Here is a 17,759-nt window from a genome sequence, read left to right on the forward strand (position 1 = left end):
TTTACAGAAGCTTTTCAGTTTCAGGAGGCCCCATTTAGTAATTGTTTCTCTCAGTTTCTGTGCTGTGGTTCCCTGTGCCAATGCATTCAAGTGTACTTCCCACTTTCTCTTCTGTAAGGTTCAGTGTGGCTGGCTTTATGTTGATGTTTTTGATTTATTTGGACTTGAGTTTTGTGCATGGTGATAGATATGGATCTATTTACATTCTTCTACATGTTGATATCCAGTTATGCCAGCACCACTTGTAAAATATGCTTTTTTCCATTTGATATTTTTTGCTTCTTTGTCCAAAATCAGATGTTCGAAGATGTGTGGATTGATATCCGGGTCTTCTATTCACTTCCATTGGTCCTTCTGTCTGTTCTTATGCCAATACCAGGCTGTTTTCAGTACTGTAGCTCTGTAGTAGATTTTGAAGTCATGGATTGTGATGCCTCCAGAAGTTCTTTTATTGTACAGAATAAAAGAACTATCCTGGGGGAGGACCTTGGACTTCGCACAGGGCAGGGAACCCTGACTGCTCTTTGGACTGGAGAGGGAGAGGGAGGGGAGAGAGGGAGGGAAATGGGAAGTGGGGAGTATGCGGAAATTTTTAAATAATAATAAAAAAATTTTAAAAAATAAATATTAAACTTTTTTTTGACGGTCCTAAATTGTTTATTAGGTATGAATTGTACAAACATTACGTATATTACGGTAACGGTGGAGCTGCAGAGTGTTGTGCCTTCTCCAGGCTGCACAGCGAGAGCCACCAATAGTGTGGTGGAACTTGTGGCCCTTGTGTCAGCCCACGCATCTCTCTGTGCTTGTGGACCGGTTTGGTGATCCACTGGGTGTCAGGGTTTCTTCTGATAGCTTTATGGAATGGATCGATGAGGATAACCTCAAAAAATTTGTATGTGTAATCTTCGCCAACCCAGTAAGAATTCAGGACTCTCAGAGCCCCACAGTGGCGTCCAGCTCTCTCCTCAGCAACAGACTGAAGGCTTCGGCAAACTTTAGCTGGTTCACACCATGATGGACAGGCTTGCCGTAGGTCTCTCCCTTGGGCACCCGGCATTTGCGGCCACCACAGCGGATGCGAATCCTGTATATGATGCGAATCCTGTATATGACGTAACCTTGCTTGGCCTTGTAGCCCAGCCCCCGTGCTTTGTCGGCCGGGTGGGGCGGTACTGCCAGCAGTGGAACGTCAGCAGGAAGCGCACCACGTTCGACTCCGCCACAGCACCTGGATGTACTTGTACGCCCCCATCTTGGCTCACCTGATGGACGCCGTCAGAGGAAAAAGCAAATATTAAACTTTTTACAAGAAAAAAAAGAACTATCCTGGGTTTTTTGCTTTTCCATATGAAGTTGAGTACCGTTCTTTCGAGGTCTTTGAAGAATTTTGCTGGGATTTTGATGGGCATTGCGTTGAATCTGTCATCAATTATTTTTGTTCATGAAAAGTTCCGGGTGTTTTCTGAAGAATCTCTTCCTCCTGTGCAGTCTCATATTGTCAGTCAGTTCTGCTCACCTGGGAATCCGAACAAAGAGCCCTGGATGTGGACAAGAGACAGTAGCAAAGGATCCAGGAATGTTAGAGAGACTGAGGAAGGAGTAGGGAAGGGCTCAAGTGACTGTAGCAACAGGGCATTCAATTGGTTTCACCAGATTCTAGTTCATTCAAAATTTATTTATTTATTTATTTTGTATACAGTACTCCTCCTGTGTGTATGTCTGCAGGCCAGAGGAGGGCACCAGATCTCATTACAAATGGTTGTGATCCACCATGTGGGTGCTGGGAGTCGAACTCAGCACCTCGTCAAGAGCAGCCAGTGCTGTTAACCTATGAGCCATCTCTCCAGCCCCTACTGTGCTCTTCTTTCTACTTTCTGAACACCAGACATAACCAGCTTGAGGTCTGTGTACTGTATACAGTTATGCTCAAACAAGTGCTGGTGACCTATAGGTGTCCAAGATCTCTGATATTCTTGCCCATCCCATTTATTGCTTGGGTCACATGCTCAGCACCCTTTGAATAGAAGTCACTGAGGTGCAAAAATATATCTGTTTAGAGGCATGTCTGTGTTTGAGGAAATAGCAGCTCACAGGTTTTTAAGTTGAAGCCCTGGACAGGGAACTTCATGTTAGAAGCATGTAAAAATCATTTGTTTCTTATTGTACCTCACTATGGCTTTTCGTCTATTCTCTGTGAAGTAGAAAAATGTAGTTATAAAGTTGAAGTCATGGACAGAATTAGAATTAAATCATGGGACACATTCTCCTTCCATATTAAACATTGGTGAATTTGAAGCACAGCATCTGTGACTTGAGCAGGGAGTTTTTATGTTCTTTTCGAGAGAGGTGACAGTAGTACTCAAGCTGAATGTCACAGGTAAAGGTCACTAAGTGAAGCACCAAGTGAAAATGTCCTGATTTTTTATCTTCAAAATTCATGCGCTGCCATGCCCACATTTCTTTACCATCCTGATGCTGGCCATGAATCCCCCATGCATGGAATGTTAAATATTGTAAATTCACAACAACATCATAATCATTCCTGGCTCTCAGAATTCTGTTGTACTTATCTTACTGTTGTTAGTAAATTTTTGATATCAACTGGCGCTTTTCCTGATGTTTTCATTGATATTATGGTTGTTAGACTAATACAGAAAAATATCCTGGTAGAGGGTTTGTGGTATCTTTTTTCTTGTTGTTTTATTTGCTTGCTTGTTTTTGTGATTCTTATAGTGATAGTTTATTTGTGTTTTAGTAAATAAACTTGCCTGAAGATCAGAGGTAAAACTAATCCTCTAGAGGCCAGCAGTAATAGCTCACATCTTTAGTCCCAGCACTAGGGAGGTGGTGACAAGAGTGGGTGGAGAGAGGAATATAAAGGGGAAGAGAGAGGAAGTCACTGGAGTATGTGGAGTCTGAGGTTTTGGGGAACGTTGCAGGATCACCCCTTTTTTTTGTCTGAGACTTGGTAGAGATAAGAGCTCTCTAGTGACTTGGCTGCTTTGTTTTTCTGATCTTCATCTTGAACCCCAATATCTGTCTCTGGCTTTTTATTATTTGTGCTACAGATTATGGCTATTACAATGATCCTGGAATTTAGAATCATCAATGCTTTCTAACTCCGTTTTTTCTCACTTGAATTTTAAGCAGAATGGCCTTTGTACCTGGCTCTCCCCTTTTTCTCCCAACTCCCACCCCAAGAGCTTGCACCATTACCCTATTATTCTTTATCCTATCCTCGGTTATCCACATTTCCTTCACATTCTTACCCCTCTTATTTCATGTACGTTTTGGGTGAGGTTTTACACAGGTAGCCTGGCTCTCCATGTGTTCATAATTCCAACTGCCATGTCATATGACAGTACCAGTTCACACCCCATCCTCCAGACTTTTTATGGGGGGGAGGGGCGTCGTTCGAGACAGGGTTTCTCCGTGTAGCAACCCTGACTGTCCTGGGACTCGTTTTGTTGACCAGGTTGCCCTCAAACTCTGTAAGATCCACCTGCCTCTGCCTCCCAAGTGCTGGGATTAAAGGTGTGTGCCACCCCCCATTCTCCAGATTTAATAGTCTCCACACCACCTGTAATGGTTCCTGAGATTTGGATGTGGTAATATGGGTTTTTCCATCTCTGGATATGCATTCATCAGTATCTGAATAAATGTTTTCTGTTTCAAATGACGTTCCTTGGCTGAGTCTGAAAGCAGCACCAGGCTGTGGTGTGAGCAGATCCTGCAAAATGTCAGGCGTAGATTCTCTCCTAGGGCCTGTAACCTTTCCATTCATTGTCTTTTGGCCAGTTTTCATAACAATCTGTATATTTCCATGTAAAACTGGCCTTAGATCACACCAGAAAGCTCTCTGTTACCTACAAAATAGTCTTGGCTGTATTATACTAATGGCATAATATGCTTGGGAAGTTGACTTTGCAGTACACAGTGTCATTGTCTGTGGACTCTGATCATCTCTCCCAGCAGTCTGCAGAGTGCATTTAGTGGTTTGAATGCTACACCAGGATTTCAAGACATCTTTAGACACTATAAGTTGTTTGCTGATTTCTCAGCATCTTCTATTGGAATATAGAAAAAGCAATGCTGTTTGTGGATTTTATATGGCTTCCTGAGACTGTTTTCAGATCTGAGGTTTCTCTTGGAACATGAAAGATGTGGAATTTCAGAATTACATTTTTTGTAACTTGGGACAACTTGCCTTTCTCAGTGTCTTCATTTTAAGCATTGGAAATTTTCTTTCCTTGCTCTGGGTGAACTTGGATGCACTCTGTTGAGTTAGTGTGGAGGGAGTGGACATCTTTGTTCCTTTTTATGATTAGAGCAGAATGATGGTATCTGTCCTCATTCTGTATAATGTCAGGTTTAGGTTTTTTCTTTTGTATTCTTTATGCTGAGCTGTTACTTTTCTCCTCATATTCTTTAGTTTTATACTGAACAAATGTCACATTTTCCCACAGGTCTTCCATTGATCTATTGACATGATCATGTATCCTCTCTCACTGAATCTGTGTATTTTGTTCCTTGAATGGATTGGTCTGTGGCTGTTGAAACAGTCCTGCATTTCTTGCATGAAATCCTTGCATTCCATTTCCACATTTATCAGAGACAATAATGTCTTGGAAAGTGGTCTGAATTTTTTTCCCTATGCTCATATTTTTTGTTGTCGTCTGCTTGCTTTGTGTATCAAAATAAAGCAGCTTTGTGTGATGACTTTGTTGCATTCCTTTTCTTTGTGTTTCTTGCAGTATTCTCTGTGGAGGATTAGTAGAGTTTTTTTCTATAGGAATTAGAAGATTCTGTGCTGAATCTGTTCAATCCACAGACACTGTTAAAGGAAACACTGACTGCATCAAGCCCAACATTTGCTTAATACTGTTCTTGTTTCATGATACAGAAGGCTGATTTCTTTCCTTGTTTCTAAAGAAGAACACATCCTTTTCTTTTTCTATTCTGATTTATTTGTATATCCACAACACTCCACAAGGTAACACTGGCATCATTGACATACATTGCAATGTCTCATTTTAAATTTTATTACATGTGGGATTCATTTTCCTATTCAGAAAATGTATAAAAATGTTTTGTATGTGTGGGGTTTTTTTTGGCTTTTATTTTTTAACTGCAGTAAGTCTGCATTGACTCTTTGTATTCTTCTTTGAGTCTGTATCATTAATTTCTACTATGGGATTCCAATGCTCTGAAATCTGCATACCTATCAGTAAGATGTGCTGTAGAAAGAGGACACATTTCTTCTCTTAATGGTTCATGATGGCCCAACAGGAGTCAGCATCTGCATCAGGAAACTTGGATTAAGGCCTGAGTGTTAATTGTGGTGTAAGCCACAGCCTACAGTCTCTTTCATGTGGTTAATCTGTGAATGCATTGAGAAACAAATGACAAGGTTTGCAGTTGAGCCTCAGGTCCCTACAGCTCATGCATACTCTTCTCTGTGGAGAGTTGAGCCTATGTGGTGCTCTTCACTGGACGTTCTTTCTCGTGTTCTTTCTCTGTGGAGAGTTGAGCCTATGTGGTGCTATTCACTGGACGTTCTTTCTCGTGTTCTTTCTCTGTGGAGAGTTGCGCCTATGTGGTGCTATTCACTGGACGTTCTTTCTCTGTGGAGAGTTGCGCCTATGTGGTGCTAGTCACTGGACATTCTTTCTCTTGTTCTTTCTCTGTGGAGAGTTGAGCCTATGTGGTGCTATTCACTGGATGTTCTTTCTCGTGTTCTTTCTCTGTGGAGAGTTGCGCCTATGTGGTGCTATTCACTGGACATTCTTTCTCCTGTTGCATTTCTCCATCATCACTGTATTGCTGTCCAATTTCATGTTGCTGTTGTGAATTCCACTTATATTCTCATGGAACCACCTATAGGGAGGACACATACTGTTTCTATTATTGCTCTCAGGTTCTTCCCCTTTTGTTAGTTTAAAAATATGAATTCTCCATTCATGTGTCCTCTGGTTTCTTCTGAGTAAGATTAGTAAAACTAATGAAATATTTTTATTTCCTTTGTCAAAACTGACAATTTCTCACCTATTCTGTCATATTATTGTAGTGGTATTTCAATTGTATTTTAATAAATAAAGCTTGCTTGGGGATCAGGGAAGTAAGACAGCCACACTGATCAGCCTTCCAGCCAGACAGTGATAATATACCTTTAATCCCAGTAGCCACACTAGTTGCCTTAGAAACTGGGCAGTGCATGCCTTTAATCCCAGTGGTGCACGCCTTTAATCCCAGAACTAGAGAGCATTATAAAATGGGAAGAAACAGCTCTCAGACAGTCTCATTCTGATGCTCCTGGAGGCAGGAGTGCTCTTTTGGACTGAGGTCGAGATAAGAGCCAGTGTCTGGCTGCTTTGCTTTTTGGACCTTCAGGTTGAATCCCAATCTCTCTCTCTGACTTTTTATTAATTGTGCTTCATAGTGTAGATTTTAGAGTGACAAGCTGATTTTCATTTTATTGTCTTATTTTGTTGACGAAAGCATGAATATTCTAGATTCATTTAGTGGTCATTCTTTAGTGTAATTGATAAATATATCTGTGGTTGGTTCTGAGAGAGTTTGGTTTTTCATTTACATGGATTTGTTTTCAACTATTGTTTAAATTTGGTCATAAAAAATTTGCAGCTGCCTGTTATTTCAATGAAGGAAACAAATAGAGCAGTTCCTGCAAATCATGAGGGATCAGCGTAGGATTGGTCCATTTCATCACCGGGTGTCATCAGTATTTTTCCTCCAGATTGAAATAGTGATTTACTGTGTTTGTGTTTTGGACATGGTAGTTACTCTTTAGCTCTTCTCTATCTATCTATTCTCTATGTTAAATGTCTTATTTCCTGTGTTGTCCTTGAAAGTTTCTCTCTGAGTTTTCTATGTATACTTTGTCTCTAATTATCAACTGCAGTGCTTCTTGAGTGCATAATCTGTGTTATTTCAAACTTTCTTCAAGTGAACTTCCCTCTATGAATTTGAAGAGCCCATGTTTCTGGGTGCAATGATACACTCAAAGTATATCCTTCCATGTTCCCCTCTCTGTAGGAATCTTGTGACGTCCTTTAGTATCTTTTGGGGTTTGGTATTCTTACCTGTTTTGGTGTCATGTGTAACATTGTGTTAATTTTAGCTTTGTATTTTTGATATGTTGATGTGAAATGTCAAGAAAATTTCTGGTGTTTGTTCCAGAGACAGAAACTAAGAGAAGACCAACAGGAAGAATGGATGATTGTCCTGTAAATCTACCCCAGGTCAGTGTTATATCTGCATTTCTTTGAAAATTGTTTTCATTGTTGAAATTATGTGAGCCTTTATTTCTTTTCCTATTATATTGTCATCTGTGTTAGGGTTTCTCTTACTGTGAGGAGACACCATGACTCTTATAAAGGAAAACATTTAATTTAGGGCTGGTTTATAGGTTCAGAGGTTTAGACCTTTATTGTCATGGCAGCAAGCAAGGTATTGTGCAGGCTAACATGGTGCTGGAGAAGAAGCCAAGAGTTCTACATTTGATCAGCAGGTAGAAGGAAGGACTTGACTTGAGCTTCTAAAAACCTCATGGCCTACCCCCAATGACACATATCCTCTAACAAGGCCACACCTACTCCAACAAAGCCACACCTCCTAATAGTTCCGCTCCCTGGGGACAAAGCATTCAAATCTTTGAGCCTATGGGGCCATTCCTATCCAAGTCACTAAATTATCTAAAGTGTTTATTTTCTAGTGTTATTTTTTTTTCATTTTCTTTTCTGACTGTCAAGATTAAGTCCTTAAATCTTTCAGCTCTGTATCATATTTTTATCCCATTGTAGCCTCCCTTGGTTATTTCAATGAGGATATATTATTTTTAAGGTTTAAGACCTATAATACTGAAAGAGATTCTATTGTAATTGATGATCAAAAAACTATGTTGAGGACCATTTCCTATACAGGATGAACTTGTGTCCTTATATATTAGTGAGGAAGGAAGGTTTCATGTTCAGCATAGATCAGTTTTCCAAATCCAGGTTTATGAAAATAGCCATGCAAGTACAAGAAACTTTGACTGACATCACTGAGCAATTTATGGAAATGTAGACTTAAAAGAGACACTCTGTCGTGAATCTAGTACTAAATATTTCAGTGCCTCATAAAGCACAGATAGTGGAGGGAATGTGTGTCTTATTCTTGCCATAAAAACTGATGTTTTATGAGGAGATGCAAATTTCAATATACTGGATTTTCTTTCACATTTGATGTCACACAATGCTGATGGGTGTTGACACCTGACAGCTTTTCATTTCACGAGAGATCCTGTTCATATCATTCTCTTGATAAAAAATGTGCAGTGTTCTCAGTACACAAAATAGTAATTTTGACTTTTATTTTAATTTTCAGACAGGATATAAGCACTACTGTTTCTACCTCTATATTGCATCATGTTCAATATATCAGTAAGAATTTTCTAAAGAACATTGACTTGGTGATGTGTATATGCCATCAATTTTTATATGTTAATGAATGTCCCTTGTACTGACTTCACTCTCTTCTTTTGGAGGAAGAAGGTTTGTTCCCCCAACCTTAAGTTTTTTCTTTCCCTGGAGCTATAGTATAAGTATATTAAGTATGTAGAGACTTTGAAGAATTGTTGCAATGGACAGGTTTTCTTCTCATTCTTTAAAAATATTTTAATTTAAGTATGTGAGTATTTATCTGCATGTTTTCCTGCATGATGCCTGTGAACCCCTAACACTTGGTACTAGAGTCAGGTACTGTATTGAAATACCCTGTGTGTAGATAGAATGAAGTACAATTTCTCTGCAAAAACAGCAAAAGTCCTTTATTTCTGAGCCATCTTTCCAGCCCCCCAGATTTACATTTGTGGTACACACTCAATATAGAACCAGTTTATATCCCTGTGTCTTCTATTTTTGGAAAAATGAAGGAGGAATCATAAATGATTCTTACCTATGCAACCCAGAATCCTGTTAGACAATTCAGCTTAAACCCTGAAGAAAAGAATAGAGTTGAAATTTGAAGATTGTAATTGTGAAGTGTGGGGATGGAGAGATGGCTCAGAGGTTAAGAGTATTGCCTGCTTTTCCAAAGGTCCTGAGTTCAATTCCTAGCAACCACATGATGACTCACAACTATCTGTAATGAGGTCTGGTGCCCTGTTCTGGCCTGCAGGCATACACACAGACAGAATATCGTATACACAATAAGTAAATAAATAAATAAATAAATAAATATTTTTTTTAAAAAGAAATTGTCAAGTGTGCCAATCTCATGAGCAATAATATAGTCAAAACTAATAGATAATTAGAATAATTCTCACACACTTAATACATTCATTTCAAACATAGAAAAGCTTTTATTTCATCTGAATGTATTGTCACATACAATGTTTATTTGTAAATATTTTTCTCATTCTATAATAAAACCTCATTGAATTTCTGAAATTGTTATTATCTGTATTGGGTATGTCTGCTTTTAGAAATATTTGGATAATATTAATATTGTCTATGGCAGATATATCTGTTTCATGACTGCAAATATTTTCATAAAAAACTTCAGAATAGTTGATTCTATGAGTTGTTTGGAATGTTACATGTATATATCTGATGTCATACTCTTTACTATTTAAAGAAAAATCTCTAACTTAATTCATCCATGAATTTTGCATTCCATATTCTACCTCTTTGTTCTAGAAAGCGTGCAACTTTATAACTAGGACTCAGGATCTGAACTGAGAGTCTAGAATAGAGTCATATGAGGCCTAACTGGAAAGAGACAGCATCCATATTTGAGCAAGATTGAGAGTTGTAGAATTTAGAAGCGTTTTTGCTCATCCTAACTTTTCCTTGTGAGATATGACTGTGTGAACATCTTTGATTTCAAGATAGCATTTGTAAAGGTACATTTTTGCATCTAGATCTTAAGTGTGTATCTTTTATTACTTACAAATTTGCTGGTTGTGGTACTATTATGCTATCCTATATTTACAGAGACATGAAATATAATATAGAGTATGAGTATTGTAGAAAGTATCTTTTATTAAAATTAACTTTCATTTTTGTATATTTGGCTGAATAAATGTGTGAATGCTGTCTGTGTCTCCTGCCTATATAATTTAGTAGAGAACATTGGATATTATGGAACTGGAAAGCTGCAGTCTGGGTACTGGGAGTCAAACTATTGTCCTCTGGGAGAGCAGCCGGGGCTCTTAACTTCTGAGTCATCTCTGAAGCACATTTAGAAAACTAGTGTTTGACTATTGTCCATAACTCACCTGTATCACAAAATATCTCTAACTTTTTAGTTGTCTTTTACCTAGGTAAGCATTTTGTCCAGCAGTTCATGGTAAATGTTTAATTAATTATCCATTACAGGGTCTGTTGACATTTCAGGATGTGGCTGTGGACTTCTCCCATGAGGAGTGGGAATGCCTGGACTCTACTCAGAGGGCTTTGTATGTGGATGTGATGTTGGAGAATTACAGCAATCTAGTCTTTATAGGTAAAAAATGTTCCTCTTGTAGAATTCTGGGTTATCATGTGTATTTACCTACTTGTATGTATGTAAACTCCCTGAACTGTCTAGAGACTCTTAGAAATAAGGGAAATACTGGTTATCAATATAGTCCTTTACATTTTCTATGTTCTCTGGAAGAGTAACGAATGTGAGATACTGCTGATTCTCTCCAGCCCTCTTTCTTGTTTTTAACGAAAACCTCAAAGTTCAAAGACAATTGAATATTTACGGCAAGGACAGATATTATAGTATACTGTGTAATTTTTGTATTTACTATTGAATTAAACTATTCTCCTATTTCTGAGTTTTAAAAAAAGGAGAATTTTATTTGTTTCTTTTTAATACATCCCAGTCCCACTTTCCCCTCCTTTTTTTCCCCTCCCATCTCCTCCAATCTCCCTTCTCCCTCAGCTCCAGTCATTTTCCACTTCTTTTCATAAAGGAGCAAGCCTTCCAGAGATCTCAACACAGTATAACTAGATGCAATAAGATTATACATAGCAGGGCATTAGTTCATACCCCTTTAATCCCAGCACTTGGAAGGCAGAGGCTGGCGGATTTCTGAGCTCAAGGCCAGTCTGGTCTACAGAATGAGTTCCAGGATAGCCAGTGCTACACAGAGAAACTTTGTCTTGAAAACAAAAATAAATATACAAAGAAAGTAAGGCTAGACACAGTTCCTCATATTAAGATTGGATGAGTCAACCAAGTAAGAGGAGACGGTTCCTAAAGGGTCCAGTAGGAGGAAAGCAGTCAGAAGAGTCAGAGGTGCCCCCACTCACACTAGTAGGAGTCCCACAAAAACACCAAGCTAACAACTGTAACATATATGTAGAGGACCTAGAACAGACCCATGCTGTCTCCATGATTGCCCTTTCAGTCTCTGTGAGTACCTGTCAGCCCTACCTAGTTGATGTCTGTAGGCTGTGTTTTCCTGGTGTCCTCAACCTTTCTGACTCTCTCACTTCTTGCTCTTATTCCTTGGAGTTCGCTGAGCTCCAGGGTGACAGACCTAATGGAGATCTCCAATTTGAACTCTGTGTAATGTTTAACTATGGGTTCTGCATCTGTCAGATGCTGCTGATAGCCGCTTTGATGACAATTGGACTAGGCGCCAATGTATGACTGTATAAGAATATCATTAGAAATAATTAATTTGAATTTTTTCTATCATAGGTCTTTTGACTATCTAGCCTCAGGTTACTGGTTATCCAGGCAGTATTGGGCATGGGCTTCCCTTCATGATGAGGGCCTCAAATTTGACCAGTCATCGGTTGGCCCCGCCCACAAATTCTGTTCCTCCATTACCCCAGCACATCTTACAGGTGGGATAGATTGTAAGTGGAAGGCTTTGTGTCTGATCTGGTGTCCCAGTCCCATCATTTTAAGCCTTACCTGGTTACAGAGGATGGCTAGTTCAAACTCTGAATCCTCTGTTTCTAGGAGTTCTCTCTGGGGTCACCCTCATACAATCCTGAGAGCTACTACTGTACTAGATTTACACATAGACATCACACATGCCAGTGTCCTACAATTCCAGCTTTCTCTCCCTGTATTCTCTTCCCTTTGTTCTTCCCTCCAAACCGATCTCCTGTTTGCATTCCCACCCACCACCATTCCACTCTCAGTGTCCATTCTATTTCCCCTCCCAAGGAAATCCATGCATCCCACTTAGATCCCTTAAAAAGAGAGATTTTAAATTAAAGAAAGATTTTTGGAGGTGAACTTGTTGTTTTTGTTTATTTATTTGTTGTTTGAGATGTGGTCTCTATATTTAGTCTTAACATGGTTTTAATCATAGCAATAGGGAGGAAGAAACAAGAGGTGAGTTTCATTCTAGCCTGGGTTACAAAGTGAGTTCCTAACCAAAGAAGGCACATGATGTGACTGTGTCTCAGAAACATACACAAGAACATAGGGAATCTTATGTGATCTTTCAGAGAGCTCCCTTCTCAGAGTTCATTATTGCTCATTCTTTTCTACAAAGTTTACAAACCATGTAGAAAGTTTAGAAAAGAGTGAAAAGGTTATTAGCCTTCCTTGTGGTTTGAGTGGAGGTTCTTCTGAGCTTCCATATAATGATAGTTAAATGCAGAAGACATTTGAAACTCTATTTTTAAGAATTGTTATTTTACCTTTCTTAGAAAATTTCAGTTATTGAATCTGTTATTCATGAATCAATTGCTCTAATTCTTAATTGTGTTCATTTTCCAGATAACCATCACATATGTGTTGAATATAAGGACCTTCACCTTTGCTCAAAGCATAATGTTCATAATCACGTGCATAGGCAAAGAAGTGAGAACACAGAAGAACCCTCCAACTGTGAGGACTGTGGAAGCTGTTTAAATTTCTGTTCCAACATCAGTCAAAATCAACAAATCTATTCTGGAAAGGAAGAACAAAAAAATACCGAGAATGATAACTCTTTTGACTCTAATAATAAACTCATACTGAAAGAAATCCACAGTGGAAAGGAACCACAGCAATGCCAGAAATGCTTCAAGACATATTCAGTTCTCAGTAGATACCAAGGTTCTCATACAGAGGAGAAACCTTATAAATGTACAGAATATAGCAATATCTTTCTGCATTTACCACAACTCAAAGTACATAACAACATCCATTATGGAGACAAACCCTACAATTGTATAGAGAATAGTAAGTGCTTTTATAATTCATCAGAGTTTAAAAGATATTACAGAATCCACACTGGAGAGGAAACTTGCAAATTTACTGATTATGATAATTGCTTCATTTGCTGCTCAGATCTTGAAAAGCATCAGAAAATTCATGGAGGAGATAAGTCTCATGAATGCAAGCAGTGTAGTAATTTTTGCACATTGTCACACCTTGAATATCATGATAGAAGCCATACTGGAGAGAAACTTGATAGATTTAATGAATGTGACAAATCCCTTTCCACTGCCTCAGGTGTTAAAACAAATCAGAGGATTCACACAAGAGAGAAACCTTACAAATGTACTGAGTGTGATAAAGCATTTATTCAGAAAGCTAAACTTAAAGCACATCAAAGAATTCATACTGGAGAGAAACCTTACAAATGTAGGGAATGTGGCAAATGCTTTACCCAGCAGACACATCTAAAAACTCATCAGAAACTTCATACAGGGGAGAAGAATTACAAATGTAGTGAATGTGACAAATCCTTTTCCCAGAAAGACCATCTTAGGAGACATCTGACAATTCATACTGGAGAGAGGCCTTATAAATGCACTGAGTGTGGGAAAGCCTTTGCCCGTACTTCATACCTTAGATTGCATCAGAACATTCATACAGGTGTGAAACCATACAAATGTGTGGTATGTGGCAAATGCTTTACTAGTAGTTCATCTCTTCGATTGCATCAGAACATCCATACAGGTGAGAAACCTTATAAATGTAGTGAATGTGACAAATTCTTTACCAGTAGTTCATATCTTAAATTGCATCAGAATATCCATAAAGGTGAGAGACCCTACAAATGTAGTGAATGTGACAAAGGCTTTATCCAGAAACAACAGCTAAGAAGACACCTGACAGTTCATACAGGAGAGAAGCCTTATAAATGTAGTGAGTGTGAGAAATGCTTTTCAGTTGCTTCAGATCTTAGAAACCATCAGAAAATTCATGCAGAAGAGAATCCTTACAAATGCAGTGAGTGTAAGAAGTGCTTCAGCAGTAGTTCATCTCTTCGACAGCATCAAAAATTCCATACTGGTGAGAGACCTTACAAATGTAATGAATGTGGAAAAGGTTTTATCCAGAAACAACAGCTAAGAAGACACCTGACAATTCATACAGGAGAGAAGCCTTATAAATGTAGTGAGTGTGAGAAATGCTTTTCAGTTGATTCGGATCTTAGAAGCCATCAGAAAATTCATGCAGAAGAGAATCCTTACGAATGCTGTGAATGTAAGAAATTCTTTAGCAGTAATTCATCTCTTCGACTGCATAAGAGAATCCATACGGGTGAGAAACCTTACAAATGCAGTGAATGTGACAAGTCCTTTATTCAGAAGCACCAACTTAGGAGACATCAGACAAATCATACAGGAAATAGGCCTTATAAATGTAGTGAATGTGAAAAATCCTTTAGCAGTAGTTCATCTCTTCAATTGCATCAGAACATTCATACAGGTGAGAGACCCTACAAATGTAGTGAATGTGACAAAGGCTTTATCCAGAAACAACAGCTAAGAAGACACCTGACAGTTCATACAGGAGAGAAGCCTTATAAATGTAGTGAGTGTGAGAAATGCTTTTCAGTTGATTCGGATCTTAAAAGCCATAAGAAAATTCATGCAGAAGAGAATCCTTACAAATGCAATGAGTGTAAGAAATCCTTTACCAGTTGCTCATCTCTTCAGTTGCATCAGAGGACTCATACAGGTGAGAAACCTTACAAATGCAGTGAATGTGACAAGTCATTTGCCAGTGGGTCCTATCTGAGAATACATAGGAAATTTCATACAGGAGAAAAACCTTACAAATGTGGTGAATGTCAGAAATCCTTTACCACTGGCTCATATCTTAGATTGCATCAGAAAATTCATAGAGGTGAGAAACCTTACAAATGTAGTGAATGTGGCCTATCCTTTGTCAAGAAACAACTTCTAAAGAAACATCAGAAAATCCATACTCGGGAGAAACCTTATCAATGCAATGAGTGTGGCAAATGCTTTAGCCTGAAATTCAAACTTAGAGAACACCAAAGAATTCATACAGGAGAGAAACCTACAATTGTAATGAATGTGGCAAATGCTTTATATGGAAATGACGACTTCAAACCCATCAGTGACTTCATACAGGAGAGAAACCTTACAAATGCAATAAATGTGACAAATATTTTACCAGTGGATCATATCTTAGAGTACATCAAATAGTTCATACAGAAGAGAAACCTTATGAATGTAGTGAATGTGAGAAATCCTTTACTACTGACTCATATCTCATAAAATTCATAGAGGTAAGAAACCTTACAGATGTGTTGCATGGGGCAAAGACTTTATTTGACACATCTAATAAAACATCAACATAAAATATACATACTGTTGAGAAAAGTTGCCAAAGTAAGTAATGTGGCATGTGCTTTTTCCAAGCTATATCCTTAGGGACTACTAGAGGGGCTTCACTAGAGAATCATTGTGAACACGAGAAACTTGTGAAAGCCTTTAAGCAACATTCAACTCTTAGTACATATCAAAAAGTTAATATCGAAGAGAAATTCTGAAAATGTAACTGTGGAAAAAATTCTTCATAACATACGTTTTCAACTTCAAATATTTCATAATGAATACAAAATGGAGAAGCCTGAGTAATATGCTGTTATGTAGGTATTTCCTGTACAGTAAAGCATTCTTTCCTGGAAAGGAAGCTGATTAAGACAGGAAATAAACTACTCAATAGCTTCAAGAAGTTCCAGAATTTGACAGGGTTTACTGTGTTTAACTCCTGAAACACCAATCATGCTCCTTAGATAAGGCTTAAATGAATTGAGCCAGGAAGATAGGGCACCCTTTAACCTGTGGGTACGTCTGCAGATGGGCAGTGTGTTCCCGGTGTCTAGTGTTCATAATCTATGTTGAAGTTTCATGCTGGTAATTACCTTTAAGTCCTTTTGTCCTTATAAATAGCTCCTCAGTAGCCATATTTTTTTTGAGCCGCAAGCTCACAAATAATGACACAGAGACTTACTACTTTTTGAACCTCTGCCTATACCTTGAGGTTTTTTTTCCTAACAAGCTCTTCTATCTTAAATTATCCCATATTTTTAGTCTACATGCTACCATGTGGCTTTTTTCCCCTTTCGTTCTGTATCTCCAAGTTGTTCTGAGTCTTGTTAGCATCTTCTCCATATGCCTAGATTTATCTCCAGTTCCTTTCTTTTCCCGGAAGTTCCACCTATTCTCCTTGCCTCGCTATAGGCCATTTAACTTCTTATTAAACCAATTACAATAACACATCTTTGCACAATGTATTAAAATATTTTGTAACATTCCTCCATATTCCTGTAATTAAACTCATTGATTTAACAACATGAGTTTCAGTGGCATCCATATTTGTTCCTGTTGTTAGTCCCCATTTGGGTGGTTAGTTGTGTGTGTATTTTACATTTACCCAGGAAACGACTCTCATGCAACATGTGCTGACCCCATTCTTCAAAATTGCATGTACACTAGAAAAATGATAACAGAGGAAGTATTTGAGTCAACTATACTAGGGAAGATTGTTGGTGCTCACTGCTCCAGGCTTACTGCCATAGTTGTACCTGGTCTAGTTAATGGAGCTCAACACAGACAGAACATATAGGCTTATGGAGCCTCAGAGAGGAGGCTGCTTTCTTTGCTTTCAGGGAGAAGAGAGAGCAGTTTGCAAAGGGGCAAATGAAACTATGTCTATAAAACTGTCAGAGACTTATTACAAAATGGGCTGTGTCTATGCATGCCTCTAAATGCTTAGACCCTGTGATTCAGTTATGCTCCAGTGAACCTCTGAACACTGGTGCCCATGAGCAAATACTGAGCATCATTGTATCCTTGTTTCCTCTTTTACCTTAGAAATTCTAGTCTACAAGCCATCCCTGAACAATTCAATTTCAACTTTTTTGTTAAGGCTTTTCAGTAACCATAATGTTGTAGATATACCAGAAAATTCATCATGAAATTAATCTCAAGAAAATGGCTTTAATAAAGACTTACTTTCAGTTTCATTTCATGTGTGAGTTGATCCATACAAATATGAGTAAATTATGAAACAGATGACCTATGAAGAAGACATTGTGTACATGCTCATGTATGCCTTAGAAATCCTCAGAAATGTGCCTGAAGATCATTTTGAAGTACTGAGAAAAGATGGGGGAGTACTTATTCCAACTCCGAAGCACTATATTAGAATATTGATATTAAAAATAGTGAGATTTAGACATTTTAGACTTAGGCCAAGAAATGTGTTGCAGTGTATTTAGCCATACCATTACATAAATGGTTCAGGGATTTAGTAGCCAACTAATGGAAACATTGTTTATTAACATTAAGGTGTTCTCAGTATTGCTGTTTGTTGAAGTGTGAACTGAAATAGTACATCTTGTAGTATGGATGCTGACTGGGCAGAGAGTGAATCTTGGTGCACATGTGAGTGCTGAGAATTTAACCAAGATACAGGAGGGAGAAACAAACATCAGGGCTTGACGATAAGATGGGAATTGGATCACTCAATCAAAGAAATGAAAACAC

At 38.3% G+C, this 17,759-nt stretch overlaps 1 protein-coding gene and 1 pseudogene across 1 annotated transcript in view; one reads left to right on the forward strand and one right to left on the reverse strand.

Moving 5' to 3' along the window:
• Positions 1-17,236, forward strand: part of LOC101998767 (zinc finger protein 665-like) — a 19,786-nt gene extending 2,550 nt beyond the window's left edge. The window contains exons 2-4 of the mRNA XM_026778144.1: positions 7,201-7,262; positions 10,383-10,509; positions 12,739-17,236. Coding sequence (XP_026633945.1) covers positions 7,233-7,262; positions 10,383-10,509; positions 12,739-15,410 — 2,829 coding nt within the window. The 5' untranslated portion in view covers positions 7,201-7,232 and the 3' untranslated portion in view covers positions 15,411-17,236. The remainder of the gene's footprint in view (positions 1-7,200; positions 7,263-10,382; positions 10,510-12,738) is intronic.
• Positions 661-1,255, reverse strand: LOC101979941 (annotated as a pseudogene).
• Positions 17,237-17,759: the final 523 nt, after the last annotated feature.

Source organism: Microtus ochrogaster, unplaced genomic scaffold (assembly GCF_000317375.1).
Source record: "Microtus ochrogaster isolate Prairie Vole_2 unplaced genomic scaffold, MicOch1.0 UNK108, whole genome shotgun sequence".
NCBI lineage: Eukaryota > Metazoa > Chordata > Mammalia > Rodentia > Cricetidae > Microtus > Microtus ochrogaster.